The following is a 23,273-nucleotide window of genomic DNA, read 5'->3' as shown; positions in this document are numbered from 1 at the left end:
AATTGGCCCTCCTCTAATAGAGATAAAAACCTGTCATTAGCTTATCAAAGCACCTGTCTCTAGAGAGGTAGCCAAGCCAGTCCGGGTTTATCCCTTTTCCTTTAATGTGCTTGAAAGCAGTTTGTTACAAGTTGGAAAACTGCTTCTTTTAATATTTTTTACAGTATTACATCCTTCAAAATTCTCTTTAGTACAACAGACTTTGTATTCAAAGACAAAAAACATTTATTGAGGCCTAATAGTATACTAAGTACTATCTTTCAGTAAGTTACTTATGCTTTGTGCAACAGCACTTCTCACAAATTCTTTTTTTTTTTTTTTTTTTTGAGAGGGAGGACGGAGGGGTAGAGGGAGCAAGAGAATCTGAAGCAGGCTTCTCACCCAGTGTGGAGCCTGAAGTGGGGCTTGATCTCACAACTCCGAGAGCATGACATGAGGCAAAATCAAGAGTTGGATGCTTAATAGACCAAGCCACTCAAGCACCCCCATAAATTCATAATAGAAGAAAGTCAAATTAGTGAGCCTTTACAGAACTGATACTCTGTCTTCCAGGAAGTATATAAAAAGATCTTTATCATTTAATCCTTTGAGAAGAACCCAGTTAAGTGGAAAACAAAAATCAATAAAACTGAAAGGAGAACTGGGATGCCTGGGTGGCTCAGTCAGTTAAATGTCTGCATTCAGCTCAAGTCATGATCCCAGAGTCCTGGGATTAAGTCCCGCATCGGGCTTCTTGCTCAGCGGGGAGCCTGCTTCTCCCTCTGCCTGTGGCTCCTCCTGCTTGTGCTCTCTGACAAATAAATAAAATCTTAAAAAAAAAAAACCTGAGAACAAATATAACATATCCTATAGAACTTCTATTTTCTTGCTAGAATTTTTTTGCAATGGATGTATTCCATAATTTGATAAATCTGAAAAAAATGTGTATGAATTTGTAGCATTGTCAAGAGAGGATTCCTACTTCACCAACTAAATTTCCTTTCTCCTATACATCACGTGCCGTTTACAGATGAGAAACATAGAGATACAAATATCTAAGGATTTCATCTTTCATTTGCAACAATTCCGACTCATATATTCCAAGTATTTATGGTGTAATGTCTTTTTTTGTGTGTATGGCTGGTGAAAAAGAAGTTAAATCTGTATTTGTAGACTTGGTGTTTGGCAAATATTTGATTGTATAAAATCAAAGCTGGAAAGTATAGCATAGGAAATATAGTCAATAATATTGTAATAATGTTGAATGGGTGACAGATGGTGACTACACTTATGGTGAACATAGAGTAATGTAAAGAATTATTGAAACACTAGGTTGCACATGTAAAACTAACATTGTCAACTATACTTACTACAAATAAAAAATAAAATCAAAACTGAATTCTAAGTGATTCTATCTAAAGAAAAGGTTTACATTTATTTTATATAGAGAATGGCTGAGCTGCAAGGCTGTTACTCAAAGACAACTTGAAGTCCCAGTCCTCAGGATGAGTATTAGTGGATGAGATGTGGTACTACAATACAAAGCAGAAAGCACTAGAAAGGAAGCACAAGTAAATAAGTCTGTGCTTCAAATGCAAATAATTTCATAATTGGCACTAGCTAGAATGCTTTAAGGATTTAGGGTTTTTGCCCAATTTCATAACCGCAAAACGAAACAAAATTCTATTCCTTTGTCCCCCAAGAACTCGTATGGTGTTGGAGAAAATTGGTTCTGAAGGGGCCGGAGGGTCAGTGCAGTCCCTGGGGGCGTCATTCTTTTTGAGGCCCAGGGGCAGTGACCACTACTCAGAATGGCGGGGTTCATGGAGTTCTCACCCTGGCCAAGCTCCGGATTACCTCTGATGCGCCCCAAAGATGACTTGAGTATCAGTCTAGGCCAGGTTCCCCAGCAGAAAGGCGGCGATAGCTGCAACATCAGCGGTTAAATTTTACAGCCTTTCATAAGGCCGGTCTAATGTACCTGTAGTAAGATTACTAGAGCTGAGGGTCCCTAGATAGGGGTAAATGAAAGGGGGGAGGGAGAAGGGGAGGAAAATGAGGAGGGTACAGGAAAAGGGGGAGGGAAGGGGGCGGGACACCGCAGGGAAGTCCACAGGTTTACAGGCGCGGTCTGGCGTTCCCATGGAAACGTATCCCTCCGCCCGTGCCTAGCGTCTTAGCCACTTCAGTTCCCTCCGCGCCGCTTCTCCACTGTTTCCGCCCAGCTCCTTTGTGCCGCGCAGAACGTCGAAATGACGCGTGCGCAGAGAGACACAGCCGCCGCATATATAAACGCGAACCCGGCCTCTTCCTCGTAGTGCCGCCGGGACCGTTGGCCACGGACTAGGTTTTGCAGCTTTTGTATTTCACGCTCCCTGGGCTCTGCGAGCTGAAAGAGCCGAGCTCGCGGGCCAGTCATCATGTCGCGTTACGGGCGGTATGGAGGAGGTAAGAGGCCAGGGTCCGGTAAGGGACGTTGCTGTGGATGTAGTGAGTATTGCGAGGCCGTGGGGTTGGCGCGGCGGTTGGGAGACGGTTATTCCGCGTGCGTAATGGCGGCTTCGGCGCACACCATACGAAGCCGGAGGCCGCGGGGGCGGGGTATCGAGGGCAGCCGGGGGATGGCGGGTGCAGGTCTGTGGTGGGTTCCGTATTCATTCTTGGGCGATTTCGTTTCCCACCGCAGCCCGAGGCAGGCCCACGATCACTGTTTCCCTGTTGCCCTTCCTCGAGGCGCCCGCCTGTCCCCCCCGTCCCCCCCCCCCCGCTCTCGGCTGCCATTTTGCGCACATTGACGACCATGGTGGCGCATTTCCTTGGCGCTTTCCCGCCACTTTAGCAGACAGATCTGGTCGCAGCCGTAAAATCAGGGGTGAATTTGAGACTGAACAAAAGCGTGGCAGCTTCGAGCTGCGCATTCTCGTCAGACAATCGGTCGAATGAGGAGTGGGAATGGAGACATAATCTTTTCGTCTGGCGGCTGGTTTCTTTTCTCTTTTAGCTCTTTCGAGCGCGGTTTATGGCTCTGGGGCGGGGAGCTGGAGTCTGGGCGAGCCTGCGCCTAGGGCGGTTGCCGCGGAGGACGAGAGCCGGCGCAGCCCCGCTCTCCCGGTCCGGCCCCTGCCGGGGCCCGCCCGCTGCCGACGCTGCCGGCCCGCGCGCTCCCCGCGCGCCCGGGGCTGCCGGGACTCGGGGGCGGGGCCGGGGCGGAGCCCGCCCCACGCCTCGGAATATCCTACCACGTGTCTGTGCTTCTGTTTTGGAGGTCGTTTCCTTACTAGAATGTAAAGATCTTTGTCATACACCTAGCTTCTCAAAATGTATGGGCTTTGCTGGGTTTAAGGCTAAAGTAAATCTTTGATAAAGCATTAAACGTGCTTTGCACAAGATTAAGGATGGCCTGTTTGGGGCACAGAATTCACTCAGACTTAGGCAAAATTTTGCATAACATGCGTTATTCTATTTGCGTTTTTAAACAGAAACCAAGGTGTATGTTGGTAATCTGGGAACCGGTGCCGGCAAAGGAGAGTTAGAAAGGGCTTTCAGTTATTATGGTCCCTTAAGAACTGTGTGGATTGCGAGAAATCCTCCAGGATTTGCCTTTGTGGAATTTGAAGATCCTAGAGATGCAGAAGATGCAGTGCGAGGCCTGGATGGGAAGTAAGTAAGATGTTGGTTATGGGAAATTGATGTCTATTAGAATATTTATCTGGGCTGGGTAGTGAGCTAGGTGATAAGCTTGGATTCTGTAGTCTGGAGGAGACTAGCTAATCGTAATTCTGTATATTTAAGATATGAAGGGGGCGCAAAGGTGGGAGTTGGAAGGGTTTAGAAAGATAGCTGAAGTTTGTGAGGGAAAAGAGTGGTTGGAAAGTTCTAAATCTAGAAGTGATGTGTATTCTTAGCATTAGAATTTTGTTTATTCTCTTTTATAGGGTGATTTGTGGTTCCCGAGTGAGAGTTGAATTATCAACAGGCATGCCTCGGAGATCTCGTTTTGATAGACCACCCGCCCGACGTCCCTTTGATCCCAATGATAGATGCTATGAGTGTGGCGAAAAGGGACATTATGCTTATGATTGTCATCGTTATAGCCGGCGGCGGCGAAGCAGGTATTTATTTTAATAAAGGAATGGTTGGTATACTAGTTAATCAAGTAATTTTTTTATTAGCAAGGCAGAAACTAGTATTTTTCTATAAACTTGAATGTTAATTGTACAGGTGTATTTTACAATTTTTGTTTAATTAAACAAATGTTAATATATTAATAATCAACCTGGTCAAAACCTTTCAGGTTTCTTCGTTTGAGTCAGTCGCCTTGATTCAGAATGTCACGAGCCTTATGATATCATGCTGAGGCGCCTTGCAAATCCGACAATTAAGATCCTCCTAGACCTTGAGGTGATCAGCATAAGAGGCCAGATCCCCTCGAGTCATCTACACCTAGCTTCACCTTATTCTTTAAAGGGCAGAAAATTTGAGACGGTGATCGCCGTAACAGTAAATTTGGCTTACAATTGGGGCCCCCTCCGGTTTAGAAAGAGGAACACCAGATTGACCACATTCCCAACTAGAAAAATCTTCTTGCGTCAATCAAGCCTCACCTGGCTCATTTGGCTGTCAGTTTGATCGTCGTTAGATTGAAGAAAACATCTAGATGCAGCGATCGGCTATAGATACTTCTAGATCGTCTAGATCTACTAGACCATGGGCCAAAGAGGGTCGACCTGCAAACTTGCAAGGTTTATTTTAAATACACATTATAGTGTTTTATATTATGTAATTCTAAGATGTAATTCAGCTTTTAACAAATCTTTTTTTAGGTAGTAAAAAAAAAAAAAAACTTAATAGGCCCAGAGTTTATTTCCGAATGAGACACTAAATTTAAATAGCTTTGAGATTTGATTTCAGCAGAGGCACACAAACTCTAAAAACGAGTTACCATCTAACATTTTGTGTTTTTCTAACTTAAAAAAATAGGTCACGGTCTAGATCACATTCGAGGTCCAGGGGTAGGCGATACTCTCGCTCACGAAGCAGGAGCAGGGGAAGGAGGTGAGAAATACTGCTTAATTTAAGCTTTAACAAGTGATAAACTAATTGGACATAAGACTTAAACTTGGATTTATGTTTTAGATCAAGATCAGCATCTCCACGACGATCAAGATCGGTGTCTCTTCGTAGATCAAGATCAGCTTCACTCAGACGATCTAGGTCTGGTTCTATAAAAGGATCGAGGTATTTCCAGTATGTAACACTTTTTTTCCCTTATTTGTATTTGGATTGTCACGTCTTAATGACTGCACTTTAAGGCAATGAGTGTCTTAAAGACGTAATTGAAATGGGATTGCTTCAAAAATAATTTTGAGACCTAGAAGTTGAATTTATACATGACCTATAAATGGATATTACTGTAATTGTACAAATAAAGAAAAGCCCAATCAAAGATTTTTAGAGGGTCGAGAGGCCATGGTAGAGGATGGTCCAAAGCACAAATCCTCAAGTCATTCCAGTGAACACTCTGGGTAGACGTATTGCTGAACTCTAGTCAGATTATGTCTGTCTAGGTAAATGATGCTACCTCTAAAAGGTGGTAATTGCTGGATCTCTGATCAGGAGGCCCATTAGAACAAGGAGGATAAGGGTGCCTGGGTGGCTCAGTTGGTTAAGCGACTCCCTTTGGCTCAGGTCATGATCCTGGGGTCCCAGGATCGAGTCCCACATCAGACTCCCTGCTCAGTGGGGAGTATGTTTCTCCCTATGACCCTGCCCCCTCTTGTGTACTGTCTCTCAAATAAATAGATAAAATCTTTTAAAAGAACGAGGAGGTTACTTAGAAGCAAGTTTAAACATAAAAATTTCTCCTTTTTTGAACAATGGGTGAATTTGAGACCATGGGAAGTTGTTTACAGTAGTGTAACTGTGGGTGAATGTGGCCTGTTTTTAACCAGAGACTGACACTGAAATGTAAGAAGTTAAAAATCAAACTACGAACCTTATTTTTTTTACTCCTTTTATAGAAGTCCTTTAAAGGTGATTGAAATGGTTAAGATTCTAGAAAATGAAGAGTTGACAATACTACAGTTGAGTCACTAGTAGGGAATGCCACTGGGAGTTAAATAATAGCACAAAATCTCTAAATGCAGGGATTCTAAAATTTTAGTCCACTTGAGAAAGCTCTGGACTCTCTAGACGAATGCATTGCAGGACCCCAATTTGTGTATTTTAGAGCCAGATTTAGTTTGTATGACAAATCGATGGTCCTGAACTATGAAAGCTTGTTAATGATCTTGAGAATAGTCTTTTAAGATCCAGTTGTGACATTATATACTGATACATCACCAGAAGTATTGAAATGTCTTTTTAGGGGTCTGATGTTGGTTTGATTCTTTGAAGGTAAAGCAGTCTTAAATGAAAACTATTTATTTCTCTTGGATACTATATAGTCTAAGAATGTCATACCTCTCTTCAGGAACTGTGACAATCAACCCAGATCAATGAGTATGATAGAACCAAGTAATTGAAGTGGTGGTTCTTATTCAGAGTGTCGTTTGTCCAGTCATAGGCCGATATAAGGAAAGAGTTGTCTGCTTAGTTTTGGGTTTTTGTTTTTGTTTTTGTAATACTTAATTGAAAAACTTTTTTAGGGGCACTTGGGTGTCTCAGTCGTTAAGGTCTGCATTTGGCTCAGGTCATGATTCCAGGGTCCTGGGATGGAGCCCCACATCGGGCTCCCTGTTCAGCGGGAAGCTTGCTCCTCCCTCTCCCACTCCCCCTGCTTGTGTTCCCTCTCTCACTGTATCTTTCTGTCAATTTTATAATAAAATATTTAAAAAAACAACACAATTTTTTTAATCTTTACACCCAGCCTGGGCTCTTAACTCCTAACCCCTGAGATCAAGAGTCACATACTACCTACTGAGTCAGCCAAGCACCCTGTGTCTTGCTTAATTTTAGTTTCTCTATTCTTAGTTTACCTAAAAGTGCTCAGTAGGTGTTTAGAGAGATTATTCCTATGAACTAATTGGTATAATTGTTTTTCTTTTTATTAAGATCACGGTCAAGGTCAAGATCAAGATCCAGGTCTCTTTCACGACCACGAAGCAGGTAAGGTAAAAATCTGATGAATGCTCTTCTAGTTATATGGCACCAATATCCAAAGAGTTCAAAGTGTTTTGAATTGTTGATTAAGCTTAGGTGTTAGTGGAACACAGTACCTTCTTAGTAAATCAAACTTTAGAACTTCAGCCACAATAGGCCTATTGACTTCCTGGACAAGAAAATGTCAAGCTATAGTGCGAAGTTTCTGGCTTTGGGGTTACATGAAGAGGCCTTGTTAGAACTGATGGGCGCATGGAGAAGCATTCTGAGATACCGTGCTTAAAGCAGATGTAAAGATTGTGATGCAGTGAAGCAGTTCATTTTATGAAGAACAGTTGTTGGAAGATTGGCTTTTGTTTGCAAAAACTGCAAGGCTCTTTCTCAGTTTAATTGTGGCCTGACCTTTTAATTTTAAGCTCAGGGCAACTTGGGGGTTCATTTCATGATACTGTGATTATAAGAAAGGGATTGGTTAGTACTTTTTCTTAATAGAATTTCTCATGTTTTGACAGCCGATCAAAGTCCAGATCTCCATCTCCAAAAAGAAGGTAAGCTAAATAATTTGTTGGCAAATCTTAACTGTCAAGTGTGGCCTCCGCAGAATTTGTTTTGCTTACTGCTTACTTTTGCAGGCTTTGAGCTCTTTGGAGAATTGGTGCTATATATATTACTAGATACTAAGTTTCTTAGATGATTGCTTTTCCTACTTCAACATTAGTTTGTAGTTTTGGTAGATTCTTAGTCATAAAATGTTAGGGTGATTATTAAGATGTTTAGTGCTGTGAACCTTTAACTGTATAATTTCATGTTGAGAAACCTTTTTCCTCCACATGGGACGATAGGTAAATGAAGTACCCACATGAAGGAAAAACCTCCCAGAATTCAAAATAGTTCTCTTGCAGTTGTAGTAAGGAGGCTATTAAACTAATCTTAAGCAGAGACAAAGGATTTATATGTTAATCTTGGGATTTTTAGCTTTCTACCATAAAGTACTTTTGGCCACTTTCGAGTTTATTGAAATTGAGTTTTGCCCTGACATGTACACGAGAAGAGTAAATTTCAGTAAATACTAATCAGTACCAAACTTAATTTTTTTTTTTTTTTTAGTCGTTCCCCATCAGGAAGTCCGCGAAGAAGTGCAAGTCCTGAAAGAGTGGACTGAAGTTCTCAAGTTCACCTTTTAGGGAAAAGTTATTTTGTTTACATTATTATAAGGGATTTGTGGTGTCAAAGTGTTACCTAGGAAGGGTATTTCAACCATCTAATCAAAGTGGATCTGGATTATTACTCTGTAAATTCACAGCAGTAAGATAATATAAAATTTTTGTTGAATGTATTAACATCCTATGGTCTGAAAATGTGGGTTTTTATTTGGCACATTTAAATAAAATGTTTCTAACTAGATTTTTGATTTGTGTTCAATATTAATAATTCAGTTTGTTAAGCTTCAGGGGTGAACCTTGATATTAACCATATTCATACAGACTTAACATTTCGAAGTTTAATGGTGTTGAGTCGTCAACATCATTAGCTGTAGTATACATACACTTTGAAAATTCCTTTTTATCCTTAGAGCTTTGGGTGAGATAACTCAAGTCCCCTTAATAGCATAAGTGTATATGACAAGTCCCTACATTAATCTATTGGAGTTGGTGTTACTAGATATCAAGCTCTAATCTCAATCTGTCAACCTAGAGGGACCAATGATTCCAAAGGCTATTTAGTTAAGTATCGTAACTGAGGTTTTCAGGCTATTAGATGGGATGGTGTCAAACTAGATCTCCTGATTTTATTAAGTTTTACCCAATGTTTTTGTTTTTTCAACATTTTATACCACAACTGCATGTTTGAGGAATTGTCTGAATTTGGGACAAAACATCTTCATGTAAACCAGCTTTGCAAAATTTTCCAGTCCGGATAATCTGTCTCTTGAAATGGATTGCCATATTCTGAGCAGAGATCTGTTAATTCCCAATCTAGGTTTTTCAGTTTCTGACTACCAACCAACATCTTATTTTGCCAGGCTGGTGCAAAAGTAAAGATGTCAATCAGAGAAAAGAAAAAAGATGTCAATGAGAAATGTTAATGAGACTAAAGCAGTTTTGTAAATCTCACATTAGCAACACCTTATGTAGTTGTTTTGGTAGCATCTGGTAGATCTTAGAATATAGCCAGTAGATTCTTTATTGAGACTTTATCTTTAGTAGGGCAATAGTAGTTAATTTTGAGTTTTCCGGTCAAGCTTTTACCAGGTATTCACTAGCATTGGTGCAAAAAAAGGGGAATACTGGTCTGCATCAAATTTTATTTGGTCTGATCACTAGTGCGTTGAAAGATTGGATGCTTTGTTTTCAGAATTTTGACAACTGGCTGAATTATAATGGTGTAAAGCTGTGTATAATTGGCAGGCTTATTTGTTCCACTTGGTCAGCTTTAATTGTTCTGTATTATATAAAGATAAGTTCACTTAATAAATCTGCAGAGAACAAACAATCCTGATATCAATTTTTGGAAGTGGGAGTTCTGAGCCAAGAGTAGGAATCACCTGTAGCTTGGGGATGGATTGCTAGCTGCATCCTAGAGATTAGTACAAAAGAATGAGAAGGATATAGAGGAGGGGTAGGGGCAAAAATGGGTTTAAGAAACCAGCACGGAAAGTTCTGCCCTTAATGGGAAAGGGAATGCTGGGTATCTAGGCTAGTACCTTTCACGTGCTTCACAGCAACTACTTCTATTATTAGTATACATCTTAAAATGGTAACACTTTGATGCAGTGTACTTTTGTTTACAATTTAAGATGTTAGGAATGCTAAATTTATGTGACTGACTTGATAAGGTGCCAGTCTAGGCTCATTCCTTCCAAATTTTAAACCTGGCACTACCTGGTAGCTAATTAAACACATCAGACACAGTACTTTGGACATAAAATCTTATTTTGGTCCTCTCACCTACCGAGAGGTGTTGAAAGGTAGGTAATGCATACCCCTGACTTCACAGTGGTAGTTCTCCTTTGGACTTGGAGCTAGGCTTAAGTATTGAGTGAAAGTTCCTACCACCTTGCCATGTTCCCTCCTGAGATGAAGGAAATCTGAGGGAGTTTGGAAACACCACCAAACTTTGAGAATTGGTTAAATGAATGGTGGTATAGGATTGTGATTTCTCATCTTTATGTAGCCTATCTTGAAGTCTAAAGAGCATGGTGATTTCCAAGATAATATTAAAAGGAAGTGGAAGCTCTTAACAGCTTGGCGAAGAGTAATAGCGAAGAATTCATTAGATCTGGCTCTCCTTGAGCAACCGTTATTTGGAGGACTTTGGAAGGGAGGGCTGTACAACCTCGATGTAAATAATTGCATAGCTGGAAAGACATGTTGGAGTAAAAGTCGAAGTAACATACTAGGGGCCTGGCTGGTCTTGGAGTGTTTGGAGGGTGGTGAAAACTGGTGACAAGCCAAAGAAATGGGATGAAGATGCCTAGGTTTAAGGTATGGTAGTATTAAAGCTGTTCTATCCAGAATTATCTTAAGGGACAGTGGCAGGGAACACCAGTAGGCAGCCTTAAAGCCAGATAGGTTATTTTTTCCACACCTTAGGGGTTTCCTGTTATTCTAGTAAAAATACCAAATTTTTGATATTTTTGTCAATCCCCACAACAAAATAGTGCTGTCAACCCCATCTTGCAGAAGAGGAAATGGGTTCAGAAAGATTAATACTGTACTATTATCCTGTTAGGAGGTAGGAAACGTTGAATCCTACATACCATTCCAAAACCCTTACTTTTTTTTTTTTTTTTTAAGGATTTTACTTATTTTGACAGAGCACAAGCAGGCAGAGCAGCAGAGGGAGAGGGAGAGGGAGAAGCAGGCTTCCCGTGGAGCAGGGAGCCCGATGCGGGGCTTCATCCCAGGACCCTGGGATCATGACCTGAGCCGAAGGCAGACAGTTAACGACTGAGCCACCCAGGCACCCAAAGCCCTTTTCTAATCAATAAAGCATCTTATTGCTCCTTTAAAACAAAACCATATGGGAAAATCAGAAAATAAAATCTATGATTCTATCCATTGTAGATTATGCCATTGCTAATAATTTGGCTATTTTGTTTCCAGACTTAATGAGGAAAAGATGCTGGTTAGAAGGATAACAAACATGTGGAATGCAGTAGCTAATTAACTGTTACGCCCTCAAGGCCAGTTCTCAGATCTAGTGCTTTTTCCCTTTCCCATAGCCATTGGCCCAACTTATTTTCCATTTTATCTCATTTTTTGACTTGGTAATATATATTCAAGGTGTATACAGTAAGAAGGCTCCCTACCCCTAACTAAGCAGCACAGTTCTCTCCCCAAAGATAACCACTGTTAACCAATTATATAGCCTGAGCACACATACATACTTTCTCCTTTTTCCTTTTAACACAAAAGAGATAGACCTTGTTTTTCTCACTTAACATTTTGGAGTTCTTTTATGTAGGTAAAAATGGCACTTGCTCATTTTTTTATGCTGCATACTATTTAGTTCCTGGATATTGCATAATTTATGCAGTTAACTTTTGTGCCCCTTCAATGTGCCAGGTTCTGCTAGCCTTGGAAAACAGGTGAACAAAGTCCGTCTTCATGGAGCTTAAGTTCTGGGAAAGACAAATGAACAAACAGGTGGGTAATAACGTATATGCACAACCATGAAGCTGGGGGAGAGAGAGGGAGTTGGTTGGTGTTGAGTAAAGGGTGTCTAAGTAAGGCCTCTGATGGTGACAATTGCACAAGTGAGGGAGTAAGGTACATCAACTCTGGGCAGAGGGCACAGTAACTGAAGGCCCTGAAGAGTTTTCAGTTGGGTAAGGAGACCACGATGAAGTGAACAGAAGGGAGAACCGGGAAGAGATGGCATAGGAAGGGAGAGGGCTGTAGGACACAGATCATACAGGACCTTGTATACTTTGGAGAGTGCTTGCTTTTTTTCCACTGAGCGTTTTTGAGCGGAGTTAACAGGAACTGAATCAGTTCCTTATCACCTGTGAGGGTTGTTTCTAATTACTGTAACAATGCTGTAGTGAATCACCTTGCACAATACATTACATGTGACCCTGCATATCTTGGATAATCCCTAGAAGTTGAATTGCTGGTCAAAGGATATGTGCATTTATATTTTTGCTAGATATTGTTAGTTTGCCCTGGTGACTAGATATATATCTGTTTCTCTCCTATTGCCTACATGGTATACTTTGTGTAACATGGTGGGCTATCACTTGTTAATTTAACCAATCTTGTGTTGGAAAATGGTGTCTCAGCATAGTTTTTTTTGTTTTAATTGTGGCAGAATGCATATTTTCCCCCTATTCTGGAAAGTTTCCACATATTCAAAAGTCTGGTTGACGTTCCCTTGCTCTCAACACCGTGAACTTCTATAATCGGATTCCTATTCACACTGTAATTGCCTATTTACTTCTCTGCAGGTATGCTGCCAAGTCTAATTGGGACAGGATGTACCAGGCCTTATTCCATTTCCTCACTGCCTAGTACTTGATGAAGGAAAAGTTAGTTAATGGATGAATGAATGAATTCTAATCTATTAAACCAAGCGTATAAAATTGGAACCTCCTCTCTTGTCTGAGACCTTTACAATCACCATTTCAATGAAAAGTTCCCATTTCCTTTCAGCTACCTCTAAGACTGACTCTGACCCTGTCTGACTCCGCCTGCAGAGGATCTGTATCCATAGGCCGCTGTTAATGTCCAGCTCCACTCTGCAGCTGTAGTGCAAGGTTTTTTTCTCATTTGGGTGAAACTCCAAGAGTTCTCCTCAGAAAGGGTGTGGAAGATTTCTGTGCAGACAGTTCTCTGAGAAGGGTGGGGACTTACCTACCACTCCAAGAGCTGGTGAGCCCAGATGAGTCCACCTATCCCATGTGAGAAACATTAATAACATCATTGGACCAACAGCAGCCATTTCATATGACTATCAGCTGCCTAAGGTTATAGCCTGTAATCCTATCCAGTTCTCTGCAGATTCCCTGGGGTAGTTCTCGGTAACCAAAACTTGCAGGAGGCTGAATGTGATCCTATAGGAAGACCTTGTTAGTTTTTATTTGGGGTTATAGCATATCTTGAAGAAATCTGGATTCTAGAAAATGAATCTGTTCAATGCCAAGAATAAAAAATCTGGCTGTAAAGAAAATATATATAGCAGAGGTAAAGTTAGATGGGCTAGTTTATCTCAGTCATTGTCAAAATGACCATCGCCAGAGTTCCTGGGCTCCTATAATAAGAACATACTGCCTTCTTTAAGTAAGGATGGTTATACTATGCTTTACTGTTTATATTCTTTCAGAGTGCAGGCTATTTAGACCAGGATTTAGGAAGTGATGGCCCACAGGCCAGATCTGGCCCACTGCTGTTTTCATACAGCTAATGAGCTAAGATGGTTTCTACATTTTTATGTGGTTGAAAAAATTAAAAGTGTAATAATACTTAATGACATGAAAATGATGTGAAATTCAAATTGCAGCATCCATAAAGTTTTACTGGAACGCAGCCAAGGCTCATTTGTTTACCTATCATCTCTTGACTTTTTGTGTTACAGGGGCAGAATTGAGTAATTGTGACAGATTGTAAATCACAAAACCATTACAGAAAGTGTTTGCCATCCCTGGTTTAGACGTTTATCTTCAACTGTTCACAATCTTCAATATAATTATTTCTGAAGATCTTAGGTGCCATTACTGGTAGGGTTGCAACAGCCTTACCGAGACACACTTTTGGTCTGGGAAGATTGTTTCTCTGTGACTCATTCTTGAGGAAGTGCTTCCTGAAGCTACGGGGCAAATTCTAGCTAAACATTTATGCACTTAGAATATTAGTGAAAGCTTTTACTCTAGGGTGGTGGTTTTCCCTAGTTACATATTAGGATCACCCAGAAGCCTTAGAAACATTCCAATGAAGTCAAAATTGCTGAGGGTGATGCCTGAGCATTAATATTCTAAAAATCTTCCTGGTGATTCTAATATATAACCAGAATATTGCAGTTGGGGCTAGTAATGGCCCACCTAGTTCACTAGTTACTGGACAGATTGGCCTGGCTTATTACTATTATAATAAAGTTTGCAATACTCATTCAAAGGAAGGTTCTAATATGTATTCTTTATGTTTCTCTGATCCTTTCTCTGAGCAAATGACCTTAAGCTGGAATGGAACATTTCTTTCTTTCTTTTTTTTTTTTTAAAGAATTTATTCATTTGAGACAGCATGAGCAGGGGAGAGGCAGAGGGAGAAGGAGAAGCAGAGTCCCCACTGAGCTGGAAGCCCGATGTGGGACTCGGTGTGGGGCTCGATCCCAGGACCTGGAGATCATGACCTGAGCCAAAGGCAGAGGCTTAACCATCCAAGCCCCCCAGGCGCCCCTGGAGTAGAACCTTTCTATGAAAATGGTAGAAACTGCATTTTAGTTTATATAAATACCAGCAGAGGTCACTGTGCTCAGAGAAATATTCATCTAAAAGAAAGTTAACGTGCTGTTCAGGAAATTTGAAGCCGTATTTACTAGAACTATTGGTTTTACCCAACACTAAGGTGACTCCAGGAGTGGCCTCTGGTCACAAAGCCTCTGTGGCTCTTCTAGCTGCATACATACATTTATAATTGTATCTTTCTGATATGATGATGCCTTTACTATAAAGTATTTTTGTCTCTACGAATACTTCTTGTTTTAAAATCTATTTTGTCTGATAATAATATAGCCACTCCAGCTCTATTTTTTTTTTAAGATTTTATTTATTTATTTGACACAGAAAGAGAAGAGAGCGCAAGCGGGGGTGAATGGCAGGCAGAGGGAGAGGGAGAAGCAGACTCCCTGCCAAGTGGGGAGCCTGATGCGGGGCTCCATCCCAGGACACCAAGACCATGACCTGAGCTGAAGGCAGACGTCCAACCGACTGAGCCCCCCAGGCGCCCCTCCAACTCTCTATTGATGACTGTTTTGTATGGCACATTTTTTCCATCCACTTAATTTCAGCCTATTGGTGCATGTAGTTAGTTGCTATATCTTGCTTTTTAATTTCAGTCTGACAAAACTGCCTTTTGGGGTATTTAAGCCATCTACAGTTAATACAATCATTGCTATGGTTGGATTTACAATTCCCTTTTTTTTTTTTTGTATTTCCCATTTTTGTTGTTTTCTATATGTTTTCCGTCTTTTTTCCCCTCTTCCCCTTGGACCTGCCTTCTTTTGTATTAAGTGTTGTTTTGCTGTATCATTTTAATTCCTCTTCATTTTATTTTTTACTGTATTTGTGAGTTATTTCCTTAGTTGTTATATCTTCATTTATCACAATCTACTTCACATTAATATTCTGGTAAAATACAGAAATTTTGCTCCAGTGTATTTCCTTTTCCTGGATTTCCTTCCCGTGTGCTGTAGGTATTATAAACTCAGTGATACAGTGTCATAATGTTTGCTTTATACAGTCTTATGTCTTTTAAAAAAGAGATGAGAAAATACACAGGACCTTTTTGTTACCCATAAATTTACTATATCTGATATTCTTCTTTCTTTCCAAGGATTCATGTTGCCATCTTAATTTCCTTTTAGCATGAAGGACTTCCTCTAGTATTTCTGGTAAGGCAGGTCTGCTAGCAATGAATTCTCTAATTCTTTATCTGGGAATGTTTTCATTTCATCTTTGCTTTTGAGTGGTAGTTTTGGGTGATACGGAATCCTTCGTTTTTAAGCACTTTGACTATGTCTTTCTGCTGCTTCCTGGACCCCACTGTTTCAGATGAGCAGTCAGATGTTAATTGTATTGGTAGTCCCGTGTAGTAATGAGTACTTTTTCTCTTTCCAATTTTCTTTGTTTTTTGGCATTCAGTAGTTTAAATATAATATAGCTAGGTGGGGATCTTTTTGTATTCTCTTGGAGTTATTTGAGCTGCTTGGTTGTATCGATTAATGGTTTTTGTCAAATTTGAGAGTTTTTGCCATTATTTTTTGAAATACTTTTCTGACCGTTTCCTCTTCTTTTTGTTCTTTTTTGTTTGTTTTGTTTTGTTTTTTGGTTCTCAAGTTTTATTCAAGAACTCATATAAAATATTCCAGATAAATGAGTTTTAATCCTCCTCTCCCTCATCCTGGTTAATCTGAAAGTAATGCAATTTGTAACTCTCTTTGCTGGTAGCAACTGTGTGTAACCAATCACATAGATTATTGTTCTTCAAATATTTTTTGGTGAGATATTTCAAATACCTTTTGGAAAAAGGCACCTCAGAGGTTACAGTAATCTCGCTCTTGCTCCTTTCAATGGTTACAACCCCTCCACTGAGACTCCCAGTTTCTCCATTCACTTTGATTCTTTCTTGCAGAAACCGCTCAAAACTGGCAGCATCCATGATTCCATCCTCTACAGAGGGGGTGCGGTCAAGGGTTCTTTTTTTTGCCCCCACTTCGCCATAAGCTTTTTCACAGGTGCCATGGCAGCAGTGGGCACAGAACGCATCCTCTCCTTCTTGGACTCTCACACATGTGTTGATGTGCTTGATGTCTTACAGGTCTCCGAGGTTCTGTTCTGTTTTCCTCTTTTTTTAAGATCTTATTTACTTATTTGAGAGCGCGCACACAAGCAGGGGGGAGCGGCAGGCAGAGGGAGAGGGAGAAGCGGACACGTGGGACTCCATCCCGGGACCCTGAGATCATGGCCTGAGCCGAAGGCAGACGTTTAACCAACTGAGGCACCCAGGTGTCCCTGTTCTGTTTTCTCTATTTTTCAGTTGATGATTTCTATGGATTTATCTTCAGGTTCACTTATTTTTTTTCTTCTGTCATCTCAAATCCATTTCTTAGCTTCTCTAGTGTTATTTCATGTGTTGTTGTACGTTTCAACCCTACAGTTTTCACTTGGTTCTTTTTTATAATCTATCTCTATTCAACTTTTTGGTTATTTTTAAAAAACATTCTTGGGGCGCCTGGGTGGCTCAGGTGTTAAGCATCTGCCTTCGGCTTGGGTCATGATCCCAGGGTCCTGGGATCGAGTCCCACATCAGGCTCCCTGCTCAGCGGGAAGCCTGCTTCTCCCTCTCCCACTCCCCTGCTTGTGTTCCCTCTCTCGCTGTGTCTCTCTCTGTCAAACAAATAAATACAATCTTAAAAAAATAATAAAAAATAAAAACATTCTTGTGTTTATTTTTAAGTTTAGCTTTCTAGGGGGTTGCCCTGTGTCTGCATAGCTTAGTGGTGCTAAGAAACCCCAACCAGTCGGATTTCTGCCCTTTGCTGATGGATCTGTTTTAGATGGGGAGTGAATTCACTGTTTGGGCTGTTTTCAAGTCTGTCCTGGCTTATACTTTTTGCTGAACCCTTTTTAATTTCCTGTGCACGTGCATGCAGCCTCAGAGTTGGCCAGGAGTGTACAGCTTGGACCCTATCTGGTCTCTGCTATGCATGTGCACAGCCTCTGATCATCCAGAAATCTGCATTTTCCAACCAGACTGCAATGTCAGGCTAGTAGGGCCATCAGCTGCCCCTGCTTGCATAGCAGAGAGAGATCATTGATAAAAATGTTGGGTATTGGTATCACCCGCTGCTCCAAATTGAGCGAACACCCCCTTCAGCCACAGCAACCTGCCGGCCCATATGTTCTGTTTTGTCCCGCAGAACCTCCACAGTGACTGAGCTGGGGGAGGAGGAGGGTGGGAGCAGCTCCAGCCAAAAATGCCACAGTCTCCCACGGTCCCTGCACAAAGTCTGCAGTTTTCCAAACATAAACACATGTCAGATTGTTGTATGCTTTTGGCCAGTTTCCAGAGCAGCAGAGTTGTTTGGTCAATTTTTTTTCCAGCATTATAGTTGCTTTTTTGAGGAGAGGATTTGCTGACCTCCTTCCTTGGCGATAGCTAGAAGTGCTACCCAAAGCATCTGAGCCTTGAATTATGTTTTGAATAATTGGAGGAGAAGTTGAGACTTGAAAAAGATAAATGCCTCAATTGGAAAAGGATTGCACTCCTACCAAAACTATCTAAATAGCCCACTGCAAACTGGTGATCCAATTGTTTAAAATGGTTACAGCTGATAATGGGAACTGGCTAAGGAACAGGAGGTATGTGCTGTGTTTCCCTTCTGTCTTCTGCTGGTAGTTCTGAATTCTTTCACGCTCTGCTCTTCACGAACTATCCTTGTATTCGTTGACACTAACTTCCTTTAGTCCTTTGAGATTGGACGGTCATTGGTTACCTAGCGGTCACAACAGTTCAAACTCCACAGTATGCCATCTTAGTTTGGTCTTTACAGTGATGCCTGTGTAGTTGTTTAGTATCACATCTTACCTGGTTAGGCAAAATGTCTGGGAACTGGAAAAATGAAAATCCCACAGCTAATGATAAGAACTTATATTCTAAGAATTTGAAACAGGAATCCATAGATCATTGAACTAAAGTCAGTGATAGGCTCACCTGTGAAGGGTCAGAACTGGGGTGTATGGTAAAGAAGGCATGGACTCCTGGACGCCTAGAGACTTATTCTTGTGGGGGTGGGGTAGGTTGTGTTGCATTTTAGTGGGTATTTGCATTTTCAACAAGGCTTTACTAGATCTGTGGTTGTGTGGTGTTTTTCATATTGAATACCATGTTTGTCTTCACCATCTCACATGAACTAAAATTGTCCTGTTATTAGACCGTAAAGTTTTGTTTCTTGCTGACACCGTCAGTGAGTTCGTCATCAAATGCCACAATTAAGCTCACATGTTGTCACACTCTACATGTCTCATATAGAAGGTCTTTTCTCAGGAAAATCAAAGTTCTCTTTTATGTGTGTATTTTATAAAAAGGGATAGATTGGTTGCCACCACAAAACATCAATTTCTCTAAGATTTTACTCTCATCGGATCTGTGGTTTGACATATAATTAGCCTTTTTATTGTCTTTCATAAAAACAATTAATTACCAGTATCTTCCTCCAACTGCCCCCCAAAGGTGCATATCCTTACTGGGGCTAAGTAACTCTTATTTATTTGTTTTTGTTTGTTTTATTTTGTTTATTTGTTTTGTTTTTATTTGTTTTGTTTTATTTACTTATATATTAGAGAGAGAGAGAGCACACTGGGGGAGAAGCAGGAGAGGGGACCCAGACTTCACGCTAAGTTAGGAGCCTGATGTGGGGCCGGAGATCCCACGACCCTGAGATCGTGACCTGAGCCGAAATCAAGAGTCAGACGCCTAACTGGCTAAGCCACCCAGGTGCCCTATTTATTTATTTTTAATTTTTTAAATTATTTTTTTAATGAGTGGAAGATGTTACTTTATTTTTTCTTTGTAATTATTTTCTTTTTAAAGACAATTCTTTAGAACAGAGGAAAACCAAGTCCGGTTGAACAACATGGGTTTGAACTGCACAGGTGCACATATATGTGGGTTTTTTACAGTTCAGTACCTTAAATGTATTTTCTCTTATGACTCTCTTCATAACATTTTCTTTTCTCTAGCTTATTTTACTGTAAGAACACAATATGCAATACATGTAACATGCAAAATATGTGTTAATCAACTGTTTATATGTTATTGGTACAGCTTTTGGTCAACAATAGGCTATTAGTACTTAAGTTTTGGGGAGTCAAAAGTTATATGTGGATTTTTGACTGCATGGGGGTTGATGCCCTGAACCCCTGCATTGCTCAAGGGTCAACTGTACTTGGGTAATAAATGTAATCTCAAACCTAGAAGCCACCAAATTGGGAACTAATTTGTAGTTGTTATGTTTCCTTGTGAATAAGAAAATATTCTTTTTCTTTCTTCTCTAGGGTTTCCCAAATGATTTCTGACACCTAGAATATTACAACCCTGCATTGAACAGTTAATTAAACTAGTGGATAGGTTATAATTAGTTTAATATTTCATCTCTGAGGCCCCTTGGCTAAAGTATATATTAGTAGCTTTAGGGTGAAGAAACCTGGCAACCTTACCCAGGTGAACAAGGTTAACCTCATGGGTGAGAGGCCACACCCGGAACTTGGCATTACCTGAGAGGTGTGAAGAACAGCATTATTTCAGTGATAATCCTGCGAAAGATGTATGACGCCAATCTCATCAGGAAGAAACACCAGACAAATCCCAGTGGAAGCACACTGTATAAAATAGTTTTCCTGCAACCCTCAAAAATATGAAAGTCATAAAGGTCAAGTCAAGGGAGGACTGAGGAATTGTGCTGGACTGAAGGAAACTGAAGAAACAAGTTCAGTTGTGCTCCTGGTTTGAACCCTTTTGCCAGGAAGGACGTTGAGACAGGTGCTGAAATTTGAATGGGATCTCTTGAGTGAGGGGTGTATGGAAATTTTTCTACTGTTGTTGCAACTTTTCTGTAAATTTGAAATATATTTTTTGGATGTCTTCCCCCCTCACTTTGCAGACTTAAATTTTTATTTTTTATTAAAGATTTTTATTTATTTATTTGGCAGAGAGAGAGAGCACAAGCAGGGGGAGCGGCAGGCAGAGGGAGAGGGAGAAGCAGACTCCCCGCCAGAGCAGGGAGCCCTATACGGGGCTCGATCCCAGGACCCTGGGATCATGACCTGAGCCGAAGGCAGCTGCTTAACTGACTGAGCCACACAGGCGTCCTAAACATTGGGTTTCTTATTGAAGGGCTTGTGTTCTAAATCTGCCACTTCCTGGCACTATTACTTTCTCCAGCTAGTGACCTCTTGTTTTTAATGAGGATTTTTCTACCTCATTACAGGTTGTAAGGGTCAGATGAAATAATTTCTTCAATCATACTTTTGGCAATCAATAAAATGAAGACGAGCCATTAAGGAGGAGAATCCTGGCAAGATGGTAGCAGTCTAAGAATTGTCCAGAGGGTCCTAGAAGAAGGATGTGTGATGGAAGCTCTAAACAGTAATGTAGTTAGACCTCCACTGCCTGCTCAAGCCCAACACGGGACGAGAAATGGGACCACAGCTCCTAGCGCTCAGGCTCTGGCTGGCTTAATCACTTGCTGTCCACCTTCTCAGGTCCTTTGTCACGGCACAGGGATGGGCCTGTGGAAAAAGAATTTGACTAGTGGCCAGTTTTCGTTGTAGCCCTGCAGACATAGACTTACCTTCCAGATATTTTAAGTCTAATCCCTTTGCCTCACAGGTGAGAAAAATTGACTCCAAGTGAAATTAGATTGTTTGCCCATGTAGTAAATGCCAGTAGCAAAGTTAATGCTCAGGGTTTGGTCCATCCTGGTGCAATTCTACATCACCTTATTGTCACTATTAGTCTTGTCTTCCCCAGAGAGACTGACAGATCCCTGAGGGAATACACTATATCTTAGACATTACTTCCTGAATTCCTTAAAAGACTCAGCAGAGAACTGTGGACACAACAGGGATCTGGAAAATCCATGATGAATTAAAAAATGATCACTATTTCTGATTTATTGTTGTTGCTAAGAAAGAGGGACTATAGGAAGGTCAACAAGCGGCCAGTTAGGTGGCTTTCTTCTAGAAAGATGCTGGTGCTTGGACTGGAGAGCACAGTGGAATCCAGAACACACCATATACTCGGTCAATTTCCCAAAGGTCCGTGTCTGACAGATTTAAAAATGAATGAAGACACGGGCAGTCTTCCGAAGGTGCAGCTTTTGGTTTTATTTCAACTGGCTGCCGGTATACAAAAGTGTAAGATACATTTCTTTAAAAACCTAAACCAACCACCAACCCAAACCCGTAACTGGTAATTCAATTGTTCAGGAAAGGGGGCAGCCACGAGCTCATCTACATAACAAGACATCTTGCTCCAGGTGCAATGTGCAGCCCTCAGGTGAGGCCCTGTCTCCACACTAACACAGTTCCGGTCTCCAGTGGCTTGCTGGCTTCCCATGCCTTGGCTGGGCTGGGACTTTTTCAACCCCAAAGGCAGAAAATCAAAATCACAGATTTTTTCTGGATATTTTGACCTGGCCCTTTAAGTGACATCTTTAAGACAGCTAAACTCAAACTCAGACTCATATAAACGTGAATCTGGGAAGAAAGGCCGGCCCAAAGAGAGGAGGGTCAGACCTACTCCTTTCCGCATCAGTGACCCCGCGAATGCCCTGGCAGACTGAAACGGAAGCAAAGAAGGGGACTCGAATGTGCATGACCTGATGTCAAGTCCTGGCTAAAATTGTCCCCAGCTGTGTGTTTTTACGAGGGTCGTTTACCCTCCTGAAGCCCCGGCTCCCTCCGTCTGTCATCTCCTGCCTTCTCAAGGCAGACAGGTCCATCTGCCAGCATGGTGCAGGAGCTAATGCAACTGAAATCCGAAGTGCTGCACGGGGGCGGGGGGGGGGGGCAAGGTGGTCTGAGGAGGCGGAGGAGGAGGACGAAGAGAAGGAGAGAAAGTAGGATCAAAGAAAGGAAGGGTGGAGAGACGGAGCCAACACAGTACAAGGGGCGTGGGCGCCACTTCTGGGCTAGGCTTGGGCTTAGGTGATGACGTTAGCGGGTGGGTCCTCTTCACCACACAGAGGAGACAGCTCGCTGCTCATTAGACCTGACCTGGAGCCAGTCACTGGGAAAGAAAATCAACACTCAGACTCACTACTACGAAGCTACCCTTCATATGGCTTCCATTCACAGGATCACTTGTAAAGCCTCTATCGCCTCTCTGGGCAGGAGACAGGCTGCTGAAGGGGCTCCCAGCCTGGCCCTGGAAGAGGTCACATCTTCACACTTCTTCAAGCCACAGAAAACTTGAACCAAGTGGTGTGGTCATACTCCTCCCCAGGCCTCAGCAGCACAGGAGGGAAGTGGGGCTGTGAAGGGAAAAAGAAGACAGGTTACACTTGCCAGCCCAGCTGCCCCCTTCACCATTCAGGATGGCTCTGGACTGGTCTCTAGAACCAGCTGCCAGGGTAACAACTGTTTACTCTTGGTTTGCAGTGAGAGAGAACTCAAGCCACATCACTGAGCACTTTGTTACAGCAGGACTTTCCCGATGAAGGAGGCCGTGTATCAATTTACATTCTGGTGCAAGCTGCAGAGCTGGTGCTTTGGGGAGCACTACTCTAGGCAGTAGCTAGAAAAAGAAGTCATCAGTAAGCAAATAGGAAGAGAAGATGGGATCATTTTAAAAGTGTGGTTGGGGCGCCTGGGTGGCTCAGTCGTTAAGGATCTGCCTTTGGCTCAGGTCATGATCCCAGGGTCCTGGGGTCGAGCCCCGCATCGGGCTCCCTGCTCGGCAGGGAGCCTGCCTCTC

The 23,273-nt window shown here is 41.7% G+C and overlaps 2 protein-coding genes and 1 pseudogene across 5 annotated transcripts in view; 1 reads left to right on the top strand and 2 right to left on the bottom strand.

Moving 5' to 3' along the window:
• The first annotated feature begins 2,264 nt into the window (after positions 1 to 2,264).
• SRSF7 (serine and arginine rich splicing factor 7) lies at positions 2,265 to 8,484 on the top strand. 4 transcript variants are annotated; one of them, XM_028117187.2, is made up of 8 exons: positions 2,269 to 2,427; positions 3,459 to 3,639; positions 3,915 to 4,091; positions 4,960 to 5,034; positions 5,116 to 5,217; positions 7,033 to 7,086; positions 7,593 to 7,628; positions 8,188 to 8,484. In XM_028117187.2, exons 1-8 carry the CDS (start codon positions 2,400 to 2,402, stop codon positions 8,240 to 8,242), a joined length of 708 nt encoding a protein of 235 aa, XP_027972988.1. In that variant the 5' UTR covers positions 2,269 to 2,399; the 3' UTR covers positions 8,243 to 8,484. The 4 variants fall into 4 exon arrangements, with proteins under 4 accessions (XP_027972990.1, XP_027972988.1, XP_027972989.1 ...); XM_028117186.2 differs by having other exon boundaries at positions 2,274 to 2,427; positions 5,116 to 5,226; XM_028117189.2 differs by lacking the exon at positions 7,593 to 7,628 and having other exon boundaries at positions 2,265 to 2,427.
• Positions 8,485 to 16,175: 7,691 nt separating this feature from the next.
• On the bottom strand, positions 16,176 to 16,537 carry LOC114219577 (large ribosomal subunit protein eL22 pseudogene; annotated as a pseudogene).
• A 5,125-nt stretch (positions 16,538 to 21,662) lies between these two features.
• GALM (galactose mutarotase) overlaps positions 21,663 to 23,273 on the bottom strand; it is a 50,996-nt gene continuing 49,385 nt past the window's right edge. The window contains exon 7 of the mRNA XM_028117137.2: positions 21,663 to 22,830. Within this exon, the coding sequence (XP_027972938.1) occupies positions 22,753 to 22,830 (78 nt within the window). The 3' untranslated portion in view covers positions 21,663 to 22,752. The remainder of the gene's footprint in view (positions 22,831 to 23,273) is intronic.

Source organism: Eumetopias jubatus, unplaced genomic scaffold, assembly GCF_037043125.1.
Source record: "Eumetopias jubatus isolate StellerSeaLion01/CBP00866 unplaced genomic scaffold, mEumJub1_p1.0 scaffold_9, whole genome shotgun sequence".
NCBI classification, from domain to species: domain Eukaryota; kingdom Metazoa; phylum Chordata; class Mammalia; order Carnivora; family Otariidae; genus Eumetopias; species Eumetopias jubatus.
The sequence above is the reverse complement of the archived record's forward strand: the minus strand, read 5'-3'. Positions and strand labels throughout refer to the sequence as shown.

Bases quoted from the DNA above. Each gene is read 5' to 3' on its own strand.
- SRSF7 (XM_028117186.2), top strand. From the start codon at position 2,400: ATGTCGCGTTACGGGCGGTATGGAGGAG. The intron at 2,428-3,458 runs GTAAGAGGCCAG...GTTTTTAAACAG, and splicing joins TTACGGGCGGTATGGAGGAG to AAACCAAGGTGTATGTTGGT. The intron at 5,035-5,115 runs GTGAGAAATACT...TTTATGTTTTAG, and splicing joins AGCAGGAGCAGGGGAAGGAG to ATCAAGATCAGCATCTCCAC.